Source organism: Rhinolophus ferrumequinum, chromosome 2 (genome assembly GCF_004115265.2).
Source record: "Rhinolophus ferrumequinum isolate MPI-CBG mRhiFer1 chromosome 2, mRhiFer1_v1.p, whole genome shotgun sequence".
NCBI lineage: Eukaryota > Metazoa > Chordata > Mammalia > Chiroptera > Rhinolophidae > Rhinolophus > Rhinolophus ferrumequinum.
Window position 1 is genome coordinate 83625559 of NC_046285.1, and position 18174 is coordinate 83643732.

General features: G+C 39.7%; 1 protein-coding gene across 5 annotated transcripts in view; it reads right to left on the reverse strand.

Moving 5' to 3' along the window:
- The window catches only part of MME (membrane metalloendopeptidase), an 89924-nt gene extending 72584 nt beyond the window's left edge, over window positions 1-17340 (reverse strand). Inside the window, exons 1-3 of one of the 5 annotated variants that reach the window (XM_033125367.1) lie at window positions 17196-17340; window positions 12574-12743; window positions 11806-11841 (exon numbers count right to left, since the gene is read on the reverse strand). In XM_033125367.1, coding sequence (XP_032981258.1) covers window positions 11806-11841; window positions 12574-12733 — 196 coding nt within the window. In that variant the 5' untranslated portion in view covers window positions 12734-12743; window positions 17196-17340. The other 4 variants (XM_033125378.1, XM_033125359.1, XM_033125357.1 and 1 more) reach the window with 4 other exon arrangements.
- Between the last annotated feature and the right edge of the window lie 834 nt (window positions 17341-18174).

The window sequence follows — 18174 nt, forward strand, 5'->3', positions numbered from 1 at the left end:
ACTTCTCATTGCTATTAGTAGAAGGTCCAAACACTGTAACACGGACTATAAGATCCAACTCCTGCTTATCTCACCCTCACTCTCACAACCTCATAAATACCCTTTATGAGTTAGCCCTATCGCTATTCTTTCAGTTCTTCAACCATGCCAAGCTCTCCCTCACACCTAGGACATGGAAATATTGTTCCTTTTTATTGGTAAATCTTTGCCTCCACTTCACCAAGTCTGAGCTAGATGGCAGGAGAGCTTGAAAATGCTACACCGCTGCTTAACATCCTTCAGATGCTCCCTGTAATATATTCATTTTCTATAAACTCTAGGAGGAACTGCAACCCACAAAGCATAAGACCTAGCCCGTTTACTCTTCTGGCCTCATGTCTTGCTAGACTGATGCATCCCGCATTACACGCCAGCCACCATGATCCACTTGAAGTCGTGAACTCACCAAGCCCTCACTTGCGTCTTGCATCCAGCCTATGCACATGCTGCCCTCTGCTCCATTGGTCTGGCAATCTCAGATTATCTTTCCAAATTTAGTGGGGTGACGTGTCCTCTGGAGAAGGCTTTTCTGGCCCGGTTATACAATTACTCGAGCTGCCCACTGCCATGACTGAGGTGGTTTAGGTGCTCTTTCCTCAGCGTGCCTGTAGCACAGGTTGCTTACTGCTACCATAGCACTATTGAAACCATATAATTTTGTTTATTGGTTTGCTATGCTTACCAGACTATCACTTTCCTGAGGGCAGGGGTATTTTAGTTCATATTCCCAGTGTCTCAAAAAGTACTCAGTATTTAGAAGGTGCTCAATGAATGTTTTTGGAAAACACCAAATGAATTAATTAATAAATGGATGAGGAAAGACACTGTTCTGAAGTCTCCATGAAAGCATTCATGCCCGCATTATACTGGGAAAATTCAGAAGGACATTTCAGGTTCAGCTTCTCCATTACTAGCAGTTAAACAGGCCCAGTGTCTCACCCACTCGGCCTTAGTTTTCAGTGAGTAGCATAGTCTGTACCTCTTGAAACAATGTTAGTTGACATATACCTTCTTTTAAAAATGCAAATGTCCAGGGAATTCCTATATACCTTAATGTCCATTTATTTACCGAAATTGCTTTTCCTCCTAACACCTAACAGAAACCAGTCCCCTGAAGGAATAGGAACTTGGTGTGTCAGGGAAGAGAGAAGATCTGGCATGGGCATATTTTAAAAGCTTCCCACACTAACCTGATAAGCAGCCATAGTTGAGAATCACTATTCTTCAGCAACTTCTCGAACTTTATTGTGCACACTGTTCTCTGGGTGACTTCACTAAAAATGCAGGTGCAGATTCAATACATCTCAGGTGGAGCCTGAGAATTTGCATTTTTGCAAGTTCCTAGCTGAAGTTGATACCGAGGCTGTTGGTCCATAGACCACACTCTGAAGAGTAAGGATCTAGTCATTCTCCTCTTGCTCCAGGCCTCTGGCTTATTTACTCTTAGGGGCTCGTCAGTCATGAGGAAAGGATTAATGGTGGGAGACTGCAAGGACAAGCACAGAATAGCCACAAGTTCAAATCCAGGGGTGCCTATTGGTAGGTTTTGCTTTATAGGAAACATGGATCCGAAATGCCCATTTCTGAATGTGCTCATTTGAACAGACTCACAGGCAAAATGGTCACCATGCTAAGAGAGTGCAGTAGTCAAGGAAAACGTTACTAAGGAATGACACGTTTTTACCGGAGAATATCTAAAATGTACTACTCTCTCTCGTCTTCTCTCCCCCTCTCTCTTTTTTGGCCATAACTTCCTGCTCAAAAATATACTGACTGCTCTTTGATTCTCAATAAATAGCTTTAAATGGGGCACCGGCAACGTTCACAGAAGGACACATTAAACGGGATACGTCTGTGCATTATGGCTATGGCCCATCTCCCTGAAGGATGTGTAACGTGAAATGGGCTATCATTCGTCTTTAATGTTCCTCTATAAAGTGAGACGCTTTTAATTCCAATTCCGCAGATAAGAGAAATGAAATGCAGAACGCTAAACGGACTTAATTAAGATCGCATACTACCAACACAGGATGTGGCCAAAACTGACATCTTCGTGCTCCCATGCTAAGTAGGCTTACTACGAAAAAAAAAAAAAGCAGTAATCTCTCAAAAGATTGTGGCTTAATTATTCATACCACGTGCATGTCTTTGAAATAATAGCCTTTCTCTTGCACATATACTATTGGTGGAATTTATCAATAGGCTAGTCATCCAATTATTAACTTACATTGCTGGTAAAAGAATTCAAAGTGGTCTTACAGGAATATATAATGTAAATTAACTCATATACATTCAATGAGAAAGAAAAAAAAATGAACAGGAATAATGCTAGTGAATCAAATGTATACAAAGACGTCCAAAACATACAGGTTCAAAACAAATTTGAGTTTCAACTTACTAGCAGTCAAGGTAAAAAGGGAAACATTTCACAGAATCTGCATGAAAATACAACACATTTTTCCAGAAGCAGAATTATCCCTGGTAACTATTCTCTGGTAGATCCCGAATTCTGACTTTGACTCAGAGATGGCTGGTCCTCTTGGTCTCCTATCCCACATACATCTCTGTCTTCTTCGGAAAGTGAAACCCCGGGGCATGCAAATAATGCTTCCAATGTCCAATGCGGAAACGCTTTTAGCTTCCTAGTTGACTTACCATTTTCCGTAGTTTTTCATCAGTATAGCCCTAATATAATCAAATAATAGGTATTCACTCAAAGTGAGAGGCTTGAATTATTTAGCAGAGATTTGGGAGGCATTGAAAACTGCACATATTTTGAATTGCGAAAATGGGAATGAATGGACTTAACATTAAATAGCAAGCATGAGATCAAACTACAAGATAATTACTGATAAGTGGACATTAGAGATGGAATAAAAGGGATGAGAGTGGTTTGGTTTCCTAACCACTTTATGGAGCTATAGTTTGCATACCATAAATTAACCCAATGATTTTTAATAAATCTATACAGTTGTGCAACCATCACCACGACCCAGTGTTAGAATGCTTTCATCAACCCAGAAAATTCTCTTGTACTCATTTGCAGCAATCCCTTCTCCATTCCCAGCCCTAAGCAACAGCTATTCTGCTTTCTGCCTCTATAATTTTGCCTTTTCTGGAAATTTTATATAAAGAGAATTATACAACATGTAGTTTTTTGTGTCTGGATTATTTCACTTAGCATGTTTTTGAGTTTCATCCATATTACTGCATGTGTCATAGTCTGCTCCTTTTTATTGTTGTGTAGTATTTTTGTTTATAGCCATACTACATTTTGTTTAGTTACTGTTGATAAACATCAGAGTTGTGCCATGTTTTGGCTACTATGAATAATGCAATAATGAACAATAACATAAAAGTCCTTGTGACAACATGTGTTTTCATTTCTCTTAGGTAAATACCTGGCAGTGGAAGTACTGGGTTGTATGGAAAGCATATGTTTAATTCGCATAAAAATGTTCACCCTGTTTTCCAAAATGGTTTTCTACATTTTGAGCTTGGACGTATTAAAATATTTTACATTCCACCAGCAATGTATGATGGTTCCAGTCTCTAACACTTGAGATTGTCTGTCTTTTTTATGATAGCCCTCCTAGTGGGTATAGGGTTAGGAGGTTTTGAACAGAGAGAATTTATTCAAGTTTTCAGTCAGAAATAGGATCAAAACTAGCCCTTCCCCCAGGCACCCCATATCTCCTTTTCTGAATAGTCTCAGAGAAGGAAATTTTTCCATTCAAAGGCTATGCAACTTCCCCCTTATGATCTTTTTAATTCTGTTTTTTTTAATTTTCCTTAAATAGTCTATAAATTTTTATCAACTTGAGCTTCATATTATGTCAAAGGCTTGTTGGAAAGTAGCTTAGATTTGGTGATATGCATGACAGGGCAAGACCCTTCAATTACAGAGGAACTTTCCCATATCTCACACTCTAAAATGTTAAAAGTAAAGATGGGGTCCTGATCCCAGCCTAAATTCCAGTTTATATCTACTCCACTTTACATATAGATAATTATTGCAGCTGCAAAACAAACCTTTGGATTTCTAATAAGTTTACTATGCGTTACTAATTTTCTTTCCCTTTAACCGCTTAATTCAACTTATCTATCTTTTCCAAAACTTATGCATACCATGCATTAAAAAAAAAATGATGGTGTACTACTGCTTAAAAACTACCCAGCAGGTAAGAAAAGTATGTTATGTATGTGTGTATTTATCATATAATAAACTCCCTTTCTTGGAAAGAATTTGATTGACAGATGCTAATTTTGACTGGAGAATTTTTAAAGCAAATATTGATATACAGTTGTCAGAAGAATGGTGTCAGGGAAGCTGCCTGAAGCAAATTGCCACATTTAAATTAACAAAGGTGTGCTTCAGCAGTCTTCCCACTGAGATACCTGCTGCATTTTTATTGCCTGAAGGATGGTTTTTTCAAACTTAATTACGTAATAAAATAACCTCATCTCCTACTCTGAAAGTTTGTAACTCAGCTGGCAGCCCTCAAGAGTCAGTCTGCAGTACTTCCTGTACTTTTCCAGCTGTGCCATTTTTCTTCATGGAGGCTTCTGTGGTGTTTACAGGCAAGAAATGAGAGACCATGGCACACAGGGAGACGGAGGTTCCGTGTTGCTCAAAAAAAGACCAATCAGTGCCAAGATACTTCGCCTGGGGCATTGCTAGGATCTAGTCCTTGTAGAAATGACCAGATATTTGGAACTTTCAATTAATTCAAGGGTCATAGCTCAAGCCACACAAAGGTGATAAATCAAAATGTAAATATATTCATCATGCTGAATATACGTTTCTTTCAGATGAAGAGAATGCCTCCTTTCCTTGTATTAATAATTAACTGTTCATCAAAAGTTTGCCTGATTAGTAGAGAATTAAAGGAAGTGGATAGTTCTGAGAAGTTTAATCCAGGTCTTGATGCTACATGAGCTTGTCTCTCGGGGCTGTCCCAATTGTGCAGTGTACAACGTGCACAACACTACAGGCGGTCTGGTTCTCTCTTGTGAACTGTATTGCTCCTGTACCTTGGCTTCTCTATCCCCTGGAGAGTATAGACTAAACTGCTAATATTGGCATTTTAAACCCCTCAGTACCATGTTGCATTTGAGGTACTAAAATCACGGATGGAACCGCTCACTGCTTTCAGTAAAGTAACTGGTTTCTGGGTCTAAGCAATATTTATTCTCCTCTTTCTCAGTCTGGCTTAAAATATTTCAACTCTTGGAAGGTCCAAGATGGCAGAATAGGTAAACGCTATGCCTACTACTTCCCAGGATCAAATAAAATTACAACTAAATTATAGAACAATCAACCTTGAGAATCATCTGAAGATTAGCTGAACATAAACCCCTATAACTAAGGAAATAAAGAAGAGGACACATCCGGATGGGTAGGAGGGCTGGAGGCATGAAACAGTCTGACACCAAACCCACAGGTGGTGGTTGAGCACTGAGAGGGACATCTCGGCAGCGGAGGCCCCCCCGCCGAAGAGAGAGGGGCCTCAGCGCCACACCAGGCTCCCCAGCCTAGGAGTCCTGTGTGGGGAAGAGGAGTCCCCAGAACATCTGGCAGTGAAAATCAGTCGGGATTCCCTTCGTCTGTCCTAGTGAGACAGAGGGCTGCTGGTAACCCAGACGTCCTCATAAAGGGCCTACACATAGAGTCTGTCACTCACAGGCACTCACCCTGGGTCCCAGCGGAGGGACGATGGCTAGAGAGGGGCAAGAAACATACCATATTCAGAGAACTCCAAAGATTTCATCCAAAAACTATTAGAGTTCTAATAAATGAAAAGGAGCAGGATACAAAATGAATAGTCAAATTGGTTACATTTTTATACTCCAGTAACAAACTATCAGAGAGATCTATGCTCAGAAATTTATAAGACATTCATGAGAAAAATTAAAGATACAAATAAATGGAAGTATATATCATGCTCATGGATAGGAAGAATTAACAGCATTATAATGTCCTTACTACCCAAAACAATCCATAGAAAAACACCAATGGCATTGTTCACAGAACTAGAACAAATAATCCTAAAATATACATATGGAATCATAAAAGGCCCCCATAAAAGTTATGTAGCTTAACACCAAAAAAAAAATCCAATCAAGAAATGGGCAGAGGACCTGAACAGACATTTCTCCAAAGAGTACATACAGGTGGCCAATAGACATATTAAAAGATGCTCAATATCACTAAACATCCAAAAATGCAAATAAAAACCACAATGAGATACCACTTCACACCTGCCAGAATGGCTACCATCAATAAATCAACAAACAACAAGTGTTGGTGAGGATGTAGAAAAAAGGAACACTTGTGCACTGTTGGTGGCATTGCAAACTGGTGCAGCCACTATGAAAACAGTATGGAGGTTCCTCAAAAAATTAAAAATAGAGCTACCTTATGACCCAGCAATTCCACTCCGGGGTATTTATCCAAAGAAATCTAAAACACTAATTTGAAAAGATACATGCACCCTTATGTTCACTGCCACACTATTTACAATAGTTAACATATGGAAACAACCAGAATTCCCATCAACAGACGACTGGATAAAGAAATTGTGGCACATATATAAAAAAAAAAAAAAATGAAATCTTACCATTTACAACAACATAGATGGACCTAGAGAATATTATGCTAAGTGAAATAAGTCAGCCTGAGAAAGACAAATACTATATGAATTCACTTATATGTGGAATCCAAAGAAAAACATAAAAGAACAAACAAAACAGAAACAGTCCCACAGACACAGAGAACAAATTGATGGTTACTAGATGCTGAGGGTTACTAGATGGGAGGGGTTGGGGGCTGGGTGAGAAAGGTGAAGGGATTAAGAAGTACAAAGTGCTAGTTACAGGGTGTCACGGGGATGTAAAATACAGTATGAAGAATATAGTCAGTAGTACGTACTGCAAAAACTATGTATAGTGTCAGATGGGTAGTAGACTTAGTGGGGGATCACTTCATAAATTATATAAATCTCTAGCCACTACACTGTACACATGAAACTAATATAAATTAATATTGAATGTCAACTATAATTTAAAAAATAGTCATGGGGCTGTGTGACGCAGCATGGGGAATATAGTCAATAACGTTCTAATAACTATGTACAGTGTCGGGTGGGCAATAGACTTGTTGGGGTGATCACTTTGTGAATTATGTAAACGTCTGATCACTATGTTGTTCTGTACACCTGAAACTAATAAAAAAATATTTCAACTCTTGGAGAGTCATCTTATATCTTTTAGCTCCAAATTCTATCAGGAGGGGAAGCAATCTGCTCTTATACTGTTCGTACAGGCGAAGGGTATTAAAAGTTACACAGACTCTCAGCTCCTTTGAGACAACACGAAGTGGTCCTGAATACCGGCTCTGGAGCCAGGATGCCTCCTGTGCTGGAATGCTAACCCAAGTTTTTTCATCTGTACAAAGAAAGTATAGTGGTCCCTACCTCAGAGAGTCATTATTGGGATCAAATATGTTAATACATGCTAACTGCTTCGAACAGTGCCAGACTCAGAAACAGTCAAAAAAGTGTTTGCCATATTTATTCAATTTCATTATCTTCTGTTTTTATTTTATTCCATTCTATTATTAGTCTCCGGCATTCTGTTATTATATTCCTCTCTTAATCCATTTAACATTCCTTCCCTATCCCTGTAAATTACACAACTCAATTAGTAATAAAAAGCAGTTTGGCAGGAAACACTGTGTGTGTGTGTGTGTGTGTGTGTGTGTGTGTTTAACTCTTCAAAGATAGTCTTAAAATAAAGGAACTATGGGAGGTGTATTATTAGTTCTCTATTGGCACTATAACAAATAACCATAAACTTAGTGGCTTAAACCCACACAGATTTATTACCTTATAATTCTGGAGGTCAGAAGTCTAAAAAGTGTCAACAGGGCTGAGTTTATTCTGGATACTCTAGGGGAGAACCATTCCTGTCCCTCTCTAGCTTCCAGGGGCTCCACACATTCCTTGGCTGTGGCTACATTGCTGCCGCCTTTGCTTCCTTTGCTTCTGCTTCCACATCTCTTTCTGTGATTCTGACCCTCGTATTCCCTTCGCCTTATAATAGGTATGTGACTAGGTAACGCCACCCAAATAACTCAGGATAATCTCCGCATGTGAAGAGCCTTCATGTAATCACATCAGCAAGGTGCCTTTGGTCACATAAGGTAGCACATTCACAGGATCCCCTGGGATGGGACCTGGACACCTCTGGGGAGGCATTATTCTGGTCACTACGTGGGGAAAAACAGTAGATGATCTCTTGAGATCATTTAAGCCAGTGGTACCCGACTGGAAGTGATTATGCTGCCCCAGGGGACATTTGACAATATCCGGAGACATTTTTAGATGTCACAGCGGGGAGGTGGGTGGCTCCTAGGAATATAGTGGGTAGTAGCCAGTGACACTACTAAACATCCTGTAATGCACAGGACAGTTGCCGGTCTCCAATAAAGAATTATCCAGCCCAAAATGTCAACAGTGATGAAGCTGAGAACCCCTGATTGAAAGCATACAAAATTCCTTGAAATATTCTGAGTTAGCAAGGTTACACTCCAATAGAAGCGAGTTCCAGGATTTCGATTTACATAGAGAAGTTTGAGAAATCACATACAAGCTCTACAACTCCACGTTTTTGACAATCTTAGTAAATAAGAGATGGATAATATTATTTATACTTTAGTAGCAGGGTTTTGAACACTGCCTTAACTTGTTATATGTTAAGTAGTGTTTTATTTTAGGTCTGGTGTAGTTTTCCCTACTGCTGTATGTCATATACAGACAAGTTAATTTACAGTGTCTATTATAAACATCATTTTAGGCATATTATGAATATTTAAGTTCATAGATGTTCAGATTTAAGTGCTTAACACAAGGTGACCCATAGGCTTGGGCAATATTTTTGCCTTGGTATGGCCTGATTTCTATCCCTTGACTTTTCAGGATAAAAGGCTTACATGAACTTACTGTGATATTCCCTTCCCCCAGTAGAAAGAATTAAGTTAGAACCAACTTCCACGTAAAGTAAGGACGTTGGATCTCAATAATTAATTTTCCAATCCTCAAGAACTTCTATGCTCAGGTTTGAATTCTCCCATTCTCTTAAAGTAAGCTTCAGAATTGCTAGCAGGAGACTTTATATGTTTTTCAACATCTTTTTTTCCACCTTCCTTTTCCTTTCCATACACTCCACTCTTCTCACTGTCTCCCTTTCTTTATTGCGTTTTTCTGTCTAAGATTTCCCCCAGAGTTTTCTTAATTTGTAGCAATTTCCAAAAGCAATAGTTGTATTTTCTGTGGCAGCAGAGAACTATGTGGGTTTGCACGGGTGTGAAGACTGCATCCATAAGGGAGAGTTTCAATTTCATTTTTCCACCCAGGAAGAATAAGAACTATGAGTAGAAAGTATTCTAACAGATTGTGAACCAACACAGCAGAATGAAGAAAAACACAAAGCTATTCAGCAACCTTGTTTACCACTGAAGCTATTTCTATTGTATACGTTTATCTGCCAAGATACAGTGCAGGGAGGTGTTTTACATTTGGTATGATTTCTAAGCTACAATTAAAGGATACAGGTTAAATGCACTTTAATGATCTGAGACTTGCTAAACAGTATTAAAAAAAAAGCCAAAGCCATACTCCCAAACATTAAGTCACATCTAAGATTCCAGATTCCAAATATCACATTGCTCGTTGGGGTGGGTACCACTAGAGGAATCCGCTCAGATTTTTAGGCCTACCTACCTAGTCAGAGGATCTAGTTTCTTCAAAAACAAAGTGCAAGAAAACAAAAAGAGAAAAAAAGAGTAAGAGGGAGAAGAGACTATGTGAAAGAGAACCTATAGATTAAGAGATGTAAACATGTCAAGTGTATTAAGAACTAAGAAACTTGGACATAGAGCTCATTATACAACTGGAAGTCTCAAAACAGGATAGGTATGATCATATAGTACGGCAGCTGGTAGAGAGAAAGGAGGGGGAGGATTTGGGGATAGAGCAAATGGTAACTGCCAATTTGGGCACATAAAACTCTGGTATAGGGACCATGGACGTCTCCCAGCCAAGGTACCTCTACAACCATTTCCCCTGGGTAACAGAGAAACTTTCTGGGAAAGCCCAAAGATGGGAAAGTGCCTGTTATTTTGTTGTTGATATTCCAATCTACCTACATCGTGTCTCAGGAGTATGGCTATTGTACTTGAGATCGAGGGGGGGAAATCATCATCATTACGCAATATAGAAAGGAAAGGACACATATTTGGGATATCAGATTATAACCTAAAATCCCAAGCTGTTTTGCCATCGTTATTTTACAAAGGTCTGAATACCACAAACGCAATTTAAAATATCCAACAGAAAATGTTAAACATCACTTGGAGCATGTTATTTCTTGGAAGGAAAGAAGGTTAGAATCTCTTGTCAAAGGACATTAATATTGTGTTCACATCCAGGGTGCTGTGTCCAGCTACACCTTTCTTCTTCTCAAAATGCTCTTCTTTTTTCTTCTCACCACACACTAATAGATGTGACTTCTGTAGCACCATACACTTCTCTGTTCCCTTCTCTGACTTTTCTTTGCCTTCTACTCTAATTTTTGATGTCCTCTTCAGTTCAGATCTTTTTTTCTCCTTTTTGGAACTCAAATTCTCCCAAGTCTTCAGCTGTCACCTCTGGGCTGATAGATGCTAAATCTACCACACGAGAGATTCTCCAACACCCCATCTCTCCCTTCCTGCTGTCTGTCCCCACTTGGATATTACTCTAGCTTAGACTCAACATGTCCCAATCCATATTAACCACATCCTTCCCTAAAACAAACTCACCTCCAGCCTTCTCTATTTCTGTGTGCACTGCCACCATTCTCCTGAATCCCATAGGTTTTAAAAGGCGTCGTGATTTTCAAATTATCCACATCCTTCATTTAGCAAGTCAGTTCTATGGAGCCATCCAATTCTGCCTTCATGTTGTCCCATAGCCCTCTCATCCCACCATAGGCTGACCTCCTCAGCTCACACCTGAATTAGGTAGGCAGTCCCTACCTGCCTACTCTCCCTGGCTTATTACCTCTCATTCGATCTACCCAGACTAGCATTCCTAGAACCATCTTTCAACTCTTGCCTTGTTGAGTGATCTCATCAGGGAAATAACCATTTCTCTGTTATTACAACATCAAGGCTAAACATGGATTTTCAAAGCTCTCAATAATGTGCCCCTCTCCATCCATTTTACATTTTCACTGCATCTCCACAATATGATTTATTCCTGTTGTTCTTTCTCCTTGTTTGGAATTCCCTCTTCTGTACCTCCACTTCCAAATCCTAGCTCTACTACAAGGCCCCTCCCAAATCGCAATTTCTCTATGTAGCTTAAGTGACTGTTACTCCCTTTTCATCCCTCTACTGATTTGCATGGAGAAATTTCACACTGAATGATATGATGCTCACTATTTCATACAAGCTGATTTTCTTATTCCAACTCCATAGAGCTAGCAATAGAGTTCTCTATCACCCTACCATACACTCCAGGGCTGAGTACAGTGAATTCCTTTTTAGACTCAACAAGTAAATTAATCTACTATTCAAATACATTTTTATTTTCCTTCACTATAAATGAGTGATCTATAATGAATACAAGCATCAAGAAAGCAAACTTGGAGATATATCTATTAGCATTCGATTTTTAAATGTTATACATTAATTATAGAACTATTTAAAAGTCATCTTCTTACCTGATTTTATGCAGTCTGATGACTTGCAAATACCATCTACAAAAAGAAGGGTAGATGTATAAATATTTGCAATACAAGTTTTCTAATTTCTCCCTATCTTTTGTTCTTCTAAAAACTGCGAATTAAATAATCAATTCCTTATTGATTAGCAAAAACTAAACCTGAATATTATATACCATTGTCAGTAGTTAAGACAAAAAACATAGAGAAATAAAACAGGCAAATCCTAAGTTTAAAATTTTTATTATGAACAAAAATGTATTTATTACATTCTCTACCCACTCAGCCACAGGTCTTTTAAATTATTCTATTGTTTTAGTCTGGTAACCATGTTTTTTGCCATTAAGGAACCAATCTTTTCTAATCCTCATTGTGAAAAACTTCTAAGACTCAAATCAGACCGCTTAAATTCCTACGAAGCCTTTTAGAATGTCAATGACACAATAAAAGTTGACTAATTGAAGTTGGTTATAAAATTGTGTATACTTTAATCAAATAAAATTGTACATTGTAATTCTCATAAAGTAAGCATAAATGCACTAAATATACTTGGCAATTGATAAGTTAGCTCAAACATAAAAGACATTGTACTTTAGTCCAAGTTAATTGTTTTGACATATTGATGTCACATTTTATAAATGAATATTTGTAGCTCTGTCTTTCATTGTCTTTCTCCTTAACACATTTGTTTGGTAGACGGGAAAAGCATAAGATGAAGATTTCACTGTCCTGTGCATTTCCGTGTGCACTGGTGTCGGGGGAACTCACCGTCATAGGTTGCATAGAGTGCTATCATCGTGACAGCGATGATGGTGAGGAGAAGAACGAGGACAGAGAGACTGATCTCCAGCGGGGTCCATCGCTGTTTCTTCTTTGGCTTTGGAGTGTTGATATCAGTTATATCCATCTGACTTTCTGATCTGCCCATCACCTAAAATCTGCAAAAAATTAAATTTTTTTAAAAAAAAATACTAATAACAAATTAATAAAGAGAAGAGGAAATACATATACAATTTTCCAAATACTTAATGTGGCTGAATAAAAGTAAAAGGTTAATTTATTTTAAATAAGAAATAAAAGTTTTTTGTTGAAAGTCAAAATCTTGATTCTGATAGTGAAGAATATAGAGCCAGATGAATCTGACAGGTCCCTGTCACAACCTTTTGTTTTTGTTTTGATATATGACAGAAGATCCAAGCAAAATTAGACAAGGCGACTCAGTTAAATACTCACGTAGGATTCCTTCAGCAGTTTATAAGCAAATAATTAGTGTACTATCATCAAGGAAAGTTTTAAACTCACTGTTCTGAACTTTGGACAATGTCAAAGGTGAATTTTATATCTTGTTCCAATAGCTTACTTTAGAAGCTTGGAAATCAATGACTAACTCTTTGAGGCTTTGACTAAGCAATAATGTGAAATAGGAATACAGATGAAAACAAAAAGGAACAAACACTTGTGATAGTTTAGTCTTAAAAACAACTTTTGATTTTACAGTTCAAAATTATGACTAGTGCGGATATGGGTATCTATTAACTGTTTAGACAACATTCTGAAAAAGGTCACTCACTGGACCAAATGTCAGTGGTTTACCTCCAGGGATGAACAATATTAACCATAGTCTCTTTTCACAACTGAATAAGATAAAAAAATATGTAATTTAAAAAAAATTCTACCTTGTAGGTCAGGGTAATGATGGTTAAGATATTTAACTTGTATTTAAATTACTATTAATACTTCTACTAATAATAGCTGACATTTATTGAGTACTTCCCATGTGTCAATCATAGTTCTTTGTGTTTTACATGTACTAATTCATTTAATCTTTGTAAGGTGGATATTAACATTCCAATTCCATGTCTTAGGAAACTCGGGCACAGAAAAGTCAGGTAACTTGCCCAAGGCTACACAACTAGTAAATGTTCTTTCTAAAGAATACATTTGGTCACTATTTGAAATACAATTGTATCATCATATAATAAGAGCCACTTTAGATCAGACTGCATAAGTTTAGGGGAAAATTTAGGGGTTATAAGACAAAATATCAGATTTCATTATGTTTCTTTTAGAGGCCTGTTGATTCTCTATGGGCCATCCACCTAAGTCCAGACAACTTCAATTTTTCTGCAGGACTGTAAAGAGCATTGTAAACTAACAGATTAGCTTTTTACAGCTTGATACAAATTAAACATATAATTTAGTTCCAAATTAGGCGTATAATTTAGTTATTAGGTGAAATGACGGCTCAGAAATGCTCTTACAGTTGAAGATCTTTGACGAATATACACAATTCTCAGAGGGTGTGTTTTGTGGAAACTGAGGCAAAGGATGAAGCAGAAACTGGATCTACATGTGAAGTGTGGCATGGGAGATCCAGCAGACAACTAGGAATTTAATCTCCCCAGTGAGTTATTAGTAAGTGAACCACAGCTGGGCTTTAAAGTTCTGGATACAAAGTCTTAAGCGTGCTGTCCTCTTGATTACATGAGGCTATAACCAAGGACAGACTATCAAACAAAAATATTTTATTAGACCATGAAAACTGTGTCTGCTCAATAAACGTGGAATGCAATGTACCTGAATGTTAAAATGTTTTCCTTAATGGTTATGTATCTCATGTTGGCTTAGTCTCACAGCCCCTGGGGTTATGATATGGAATTGCATTGATTGCAGTCCTTGTAGTTTTAAAAGGGGTGGTAGTGGGGAAAGAAAAGATGGGAACAAAGTTAACACTTGGACACCATACAGAGAGAGAAACAATAAAAAGAATAATTTCCTAGTTCCCGCAGAAGTCGAGACTGACCTAAAGAACATCTAAATGTTAATCACATTTGCACAAATATTTCCCTTTCTTGAGTATTTATTCCCCTACTCTAATAATATTTCAGAAGACAATCTAAAGAAACATTGTCCTGGTATAAATATGACCCACTTCTCTTTTTAGTTCTTTCTTAGAAACAACATTCGGTTTCTCCAGGAAAACTGAGGGCCAGGAACCAGGGCAGCCACGGGGTTAAATTAAAGGTGCTCTTTATCACCATCAGGCTTCTGCAGGAAAACATCTGGGCTATTAATGGTTCTGCACCTAAGGCTGCAGAAATTGTTACAGGGAAATGAAGGCAGTGACTGAAGCTCTTTAGTCCTTTACCTATGTCAAAAAATACCATCTTTGAATCACCTGCAAACTCTCCATCTGCCCTTCTAAACCCTCTGCAAATTTTCTAAGTCATTTGCTCCTAAGCAGCAACCCTTTTGAACAGCACTGAGTAAAAGCAGAAATGATGCAAACTGAATCTCCCAAATTAACTTTGTTATTCATTTCCAGCTAATTCCAGTGGATTCAGTATTTTCTTTTAAGAAAATAGAGGTCAGAATCTTGAACCTCAGGATGAAACATGTCATCAATCCCTCAGATACTTGAATATGCAACTCAACCACACCCAAGCCCATTTGAGAGAGGCGCTGGACATGAGAGCAATTACACACAAAAAAGAAGATAGACAGATAGATAGACAGATAGACGTAGACAGATACTTGTAGTCCCATAATAAACAGGATATGCCAAAACATACCTACATTTTCAACATATTTCAGCTTAACTGGAGATATGTTAGAAAGCTTAAACCAAATAGTAGACACTTCCACAGAAGGAGAAAATAGAGAATTAGGAGATTTAACCCCAAAAAGAACCCTGCAAACTTCAGCTTGACAACATCACTGAAAGAAAACATGATTATTTTGCTTATGTAGAAGATGAATTTCCAAGCAGTACAAAGCAACAGTGCTTATACCAGTTGAGTATACACATCACTTTATCGTATAGTCAAATCAAAGAACTTAGAGAATAACTGGTTTGTTAAAATCTATAAACCTAAGCAATTTTCATCTTCACAGCACATTACCACCTTAACATTTCGGCAAGTGCCTGAAGGTACGCCATGAAATTATAGTTTGTATTATGGAAACTGAGGCACAGAAAGCAGGAGAAACAGGTTTCATCTTCAAACCAAGGAAGTCAGGAGGCAGGTACTCAAGAGAAATCGTATCCTTGTTTGCCCCTGGACATTAATTTGTAGGTGTTTTCTCCGCCCGGAAATATGGAGTTCTGGACACAAAGTCCCAATCACAGTACTCCCACATGCAGTATAGCTGTGCAACAACGAAAGTCACAGCATTGAATCTGAGAAACTATCGGACAATTGTTTTAAAAGTGATGGAAGCCAGCAATAATGCAACAGAGTGAAGAAGCTACAGGCTTCCATGGCCGATTTTTCCGATTAGGAGTTCCCAAATACTGAGACTGTAAGCCAGGTACTACTTTTCAGTTTAATAAACTTACCATTTGCATTATATATGGGGGAAGCACAGACTTTACCAAGTGGCTAAAGAACGTTGGGTTGCAATTACGCTTCCTTTCACATACTACAAATAGATTGAGACCGAGTAAGGAAACTTTATCTACAAAAGCACTCTCCCCCTACTCTCCTGCCAACCAACCCTTGTGTGATTTAAGTACGCTAACCGCATAAATTATATAACAGGAAACTAAAATTCTAAGCAAGATGAAGAGGTGGGATAATGAAAAGATCTTCAGATTAGGAAAAGTAAAAATAGAAAAGTGAGTTACAAATGAGGAGAAAATCCGACAGAAATCAAAATGAAAACAAACCTTGCTTAAAAAAAGAAAAAAACAGTGTCTGTTCAACGGAATGGCAAATTTCCAGCCTCCAAATCAGCCCTTCTGCAATTCGGTAGCGCTGATCTCGGCAACCAAACATAACCCAGGCAAGCGCTATGGAAATGAACCTGAAGAGTCGACCTGACCGCACTTCAGAGCCCTCCTCCAGGTCACCCTCTCGGCCCCTTTCCCCCACTCTTCAGGTCCCAGTTACGGCTCTGTCTCCAGGCACGCCTCCCTCGCCCACGGCCGCGGAGTCCCGGGCGCTTGGATCGCCGGACCTGATCCGATGACCCTGCCTGGCGCGCCTCCAGGGCAAACGCTCCCCCCAGCTGCTCAGCCCTCCCGGCTCCGGTCCCACCCCCCCACACACCCCCAACTCCCCCCGGCTCTCGCGCCCTTCGGACCCTTCTCCCCCAGCTCCCAGGTGCCAGTTCGCTCTCTTGGGACTCACCAGTGGGATTCGGGAGAAGTTGGAGGCTGCTGAGCAGACACATCCCCACCAATGAGCGCGCGGGGCCAAGAGCCCCGCCGAGCGCGGGTCGCTCCGTGTGTCCGCCCAGGCGCGCCCCGAGCGGCGCCGGCTCCAGGCTGCGGGTAGCAGCGCCGAGCCGAGGCCAGATTCCGGAAAGGTTACGGGCCCGCCTCGGCCCGGGCCCGGAGGCGACGGGGACCCCGGGCATCCCTCGGACCCGCACCCGGAGCGACTCACCGTGGCCTCTCAGCAGATCCCGCGCCTGGAGTTGGGCGGCTGCTCTCGCCTGCACTCGGTCAAGCTTCGCCACTTGCTCATCTCCGCGCCCCGCGCGTCTCGGCGCTCTCACCCCTCCACCCCCCACCCGCCTCGCCGCTGCAGGACCAGCGAGAGGAGCAGTTGTCTGGGTGACCTGAAGGTTTCCGCTAGGTCTCCCTGATCTTGTCACATCTTGTATGGGGGCCGGGTGTGCAAGTGTGTGAGAAAGACACCCTCCCCCCCCCCCCGTACCCCACCTCACCCTTCCCAAAAGGGTTTTGCCAAACATTCTTGGAATTGCTTAGCTTCTGGGCTTTCAAGAACACAATACATTGTCTCTAGGAGATTCTGTAGTGCTGGTGAAGGTTCTATTTCTTTCCCTGTTGGACCTTCTTTCTTTTTCTCACATTCTTCTTTCGTTCTCTTTCTTGCTCTTTTTCCTCTCTTCATCCAAACAACATTCCTTTCTCATTTTTTAATTTTTTCTCTCCCTCCCTCCTTTTTGTTTTATTTTCTTTGCCCTCCCCCACTTTATCCTTTTCCTTCTGTCCTTCCTTTCTTTCCCCCTCCTTCTTTGCTTTCCCTCTCTTCTTTCTTCCCTTCCTTTCTTTTTGTTGGTCAGACCAGTATGTCAAGAGCTACATTTTGTACTGCAACTGGCTACTCCCACCTCCTGACTCTAGGGAATCTTGTAATCAGTGTACCTGAGGGCTTTGGGATGGGGAGTGAGAGAGTCAGAGAAAAAGAAGCTAAAGTGTGTCTGGACCCTTGTTATTTTAATGCAGCCAAGCAGCACATTATTTTCATGTAAGATCTGTGATTCCTTCTCAAGGGGGGTAAAAAAGAAAAACCACACAAACTTTTTGCACAAGGGCTATTCCTTTACAAAAGCTGCCTTAAACAACTATGAGTGTCAAGGGGCTCAGAAGAGCGGAACTTCCCCTGATTTTTTTTTTTT